This window comes from Carassius gibelio, chromosome A8 (assembly GCF_023724105.1).
Source record: "Carassius gibelio isolate Cgi1373 ecotype wild population from Czech Republic chromosome A8, carGib1.2-hapl.c, whole genome shotgun sequence".
Classification (NCBI taxonomy): Eukaryota; Metazoa; Chordata; class Actinopteri; order Cypriniformes; family Cyprinidae; genus Carassius; species Carassius gibelio.
In genome coordinates, this window is record NC_068378.1 from 14,524,011 (window position 1) to 14,526,730 (window position 2,720).

At 44.0% G+C, this 2,720-nt stretch overlaps 1 protein-coding gene across 1 annotated transcript; it reads right to left on the reverse strand.

Annotated features, from left to right (window-relative positions):
- Positions 1-713: 713 nt before the first annotated feature.
- On the reverse strand, positions 714-2,298 carry atoh1a (atonal bHLH transcription factor 1a). Its single transcript, XM_052603437.1, has one exon. The coding sequence runs from the start codon at positions 2,204-2,206 to the stop codon at positions 1,313-1,315; it is 894 nt and encodes a 297-aa protein (XP_052459397.1). The 5' UTR covers positions 2,207-2,298; the 3' UTR covers positions 714-1,312.
- Positions 2,299-2,720: the final 422 nt, after the last annotated feature.

Sequence of the window (2,720 nt, forward strand, 5' to 3'; positions counted from 1 at the left end):
AAATAACCAACTTAAGAAACTTTCAAGAAGATGGTTCACTCTTATAAAGGTTTTTTATTGGCATTCATGAATAAACTATAACATCCACGGAGACTTTTAATTCCACAAAAGATTTATAGGGAAAAAAGGTTTTTAATTTATAAAATTATTCTTCACCAAAAGGGTTTTACTAGGAACTGTTCATTGAAAGGTTACCTGTGGAACAACAGCAAGAACATCAACAACAACAAAAGTTGTTCATGACAATCGCAATGAATACACCCAAGAAAGCTTTTTTTTTATTTATTTTTTTTTTATAAAAAAGTATTGTTTCATGAACTCTACTGCAAATAACCACTCTACTGAAATAAAGTACACACTTTAAAATAAAGGTTTGTTTTGTATATATCACTGGCAAGTTCATCCTATGTTTTGATACAAAATTACAGTAAAATTATAATTATTAATTGATCGATCACATCACATCACTTCCAAACCAAGTGTCCCACACCTCAGTGGCCGTTAAGGGCTCAACCTAATTAAAATTAATAACATTAGATAAAGCTGGTGCCCATTTGTTGTAATAATAACATATTAGGATTTTCTTTATTTAAAAAAATATCATCTATATTGTAGAAAAGTTGTGAGATACAATCATAATAAAAAACTGATAACGACAATCAAAGAGACGAGACATGATCATGTTCTTTCTCCCTTTTTATTTCTACAATAAAACAAAACATACGAGTAGCAAAAACTGCTCATTTTCAATAACGCAAAAATAAAGGCAAACAGAAATAAATAGCTTACTTCAGCTACAGAAGCGGAACACGACTTCTTTGCATCGAAATCAAATATTAAAAATGAACGGATGTACAAAATCTAATGGCTATATTAAATATATTCATCAAATTGGCATTACTTCTACATAAACACAAAATTTCTTGTTCCATGACAAAAGAATGTTTCTCAAGCCTATGGCCCGTTTTTAAAGTGCACGTAAACTTTAGAAGTTGCAAATTCTTACAGGGTTCGAAATCAATCGTATATGAAAATAGGCCCATGACACTCATGTCTGAACAAACAGTGTCAAAACAGTTTACGGAAGACAGTTTTATGCATGACATTCGAGCCCATGGCACTGCTGCACGCGGCAGTTCACATGGCGTAGGGGTCTGGTCAATGTCACGAGAAGGCAACTAAATCTATTGGCGTCAGACACAACAACATCATTGTCAGAAGATCATAATAACAAATGGATAAATAAAGAAACCCATCACAAAGCCCAAATATGCGATTGACACGATTGATGGACAGTCAGGTGGTGCGTTTTCTAAAAAGCGCGGTGTTTGGGCAGTTTCAGTTCCGAGAGCTCGTCTTCGCTCTGCATCTCCAAGTGCGTTTCGTCCGAGTCACTGAAGTGCGAGTGAGGGGAAAACTCTCCGTCGCTCCGGTTCGAACGAGGCGAGTCCTTACTGGCCTCCGAACCTGACTTGCTCGTCCCAGAGGGTGACTGGAGTTCTTGTTCCATGAAAGAGGAGAATGTTCCGTCCTCGTACTGGTACGGGAAACCTGCGCCCTTGCCTCTACGGCAGACGCTCGCCGATCCTCTGGGAGAGTGGTCCTCCTCGAACACGTTGGCAGGCAGCAAGTCGCAGTTTGGCGGGTCGGCTTTAGCACCGGGACCCTGAAGCAAGTCGGAGAGAGCATTGATGTAGATCTGGGCCATCTGTAGGGTTTCGTATTTGGAGAGCTTCTTGTCATTGTCTAAGGCTGGGATGACACTGCGCAGCTCGTCGAACGCGTGGTTCAATCCGTGCATCCTTCGCCTTTCCCGGGCATTGGCAGCCATTCGCCTCTGTTTCTGCACACCGTTGGTCGCTTTGCCGGATGGGGCACGCTGTCTGCCCTCATCGGCACCCACAGCTCCTTTAAGCCGGCAGAGCTCGCGTACTTTGACAGGATTCTTGCTGCTCTTCCTGAAGTTGGAGGGAGAGGACACGCCTTCTGCGCTCGAGCCGGGCGAGTGCAGCAGGTATTCGGCGTGTGCCGCGCAGGTGCCAGCCTGCACGGGAGCCAGCCAGGCGCGTGGGTCACTGCTGGCCATGAGTGCCAAAGCTGGTGGGTACTCGCGCTGCTCCCCCCGCCCCAAGCTCGGATGCTGGACGTCGAGTTCAACCACATCCCTTGAATCCGTGCTTACGCCGTCCACGTTCATTCCATCCATTTTGTTGTTTTGTGCTTTTTGGAGGAAAGTGGGGGGCTATGGATATGGGAACGGGATTTTTGCCGTGGAGGATTTATCTTCTTACACCTGTTGTGAAGGGGATTTCTTTACTGACGTCTCAGGGCGACAGGTCGGTTTTAAAAGTGGCACGCGCCGGGGAGCCCCCCTTCTCAAGCTGGTCGCGTGGCGCTTTGACCAATAAGAGCACGCGGGGCAGGCGCGTGTAGGCGACCAATGAGAAGTCGTAGTAAACCCGAGAGAGAGGTTATTATGCTCAAACTATTTTTTTTTTTTTTTTGGTAATTTAGCGCTTCGAACCTGTTTAACTATTGTCACAATGGTTCGTCCCACAGGACTAAGACTACTCAGAAACATCGAGACGGAGCAAAGTTATGTAGCGAGCCTCCTCACACGCGGTTGAGGAAATTAGATAGTGGCCTATAAAGCGGAAAAGAAGAGGAAAAAATGATCTGTCTCGACAGTATTAAGTTAAGTGAAAGGGGTTATCAAAACT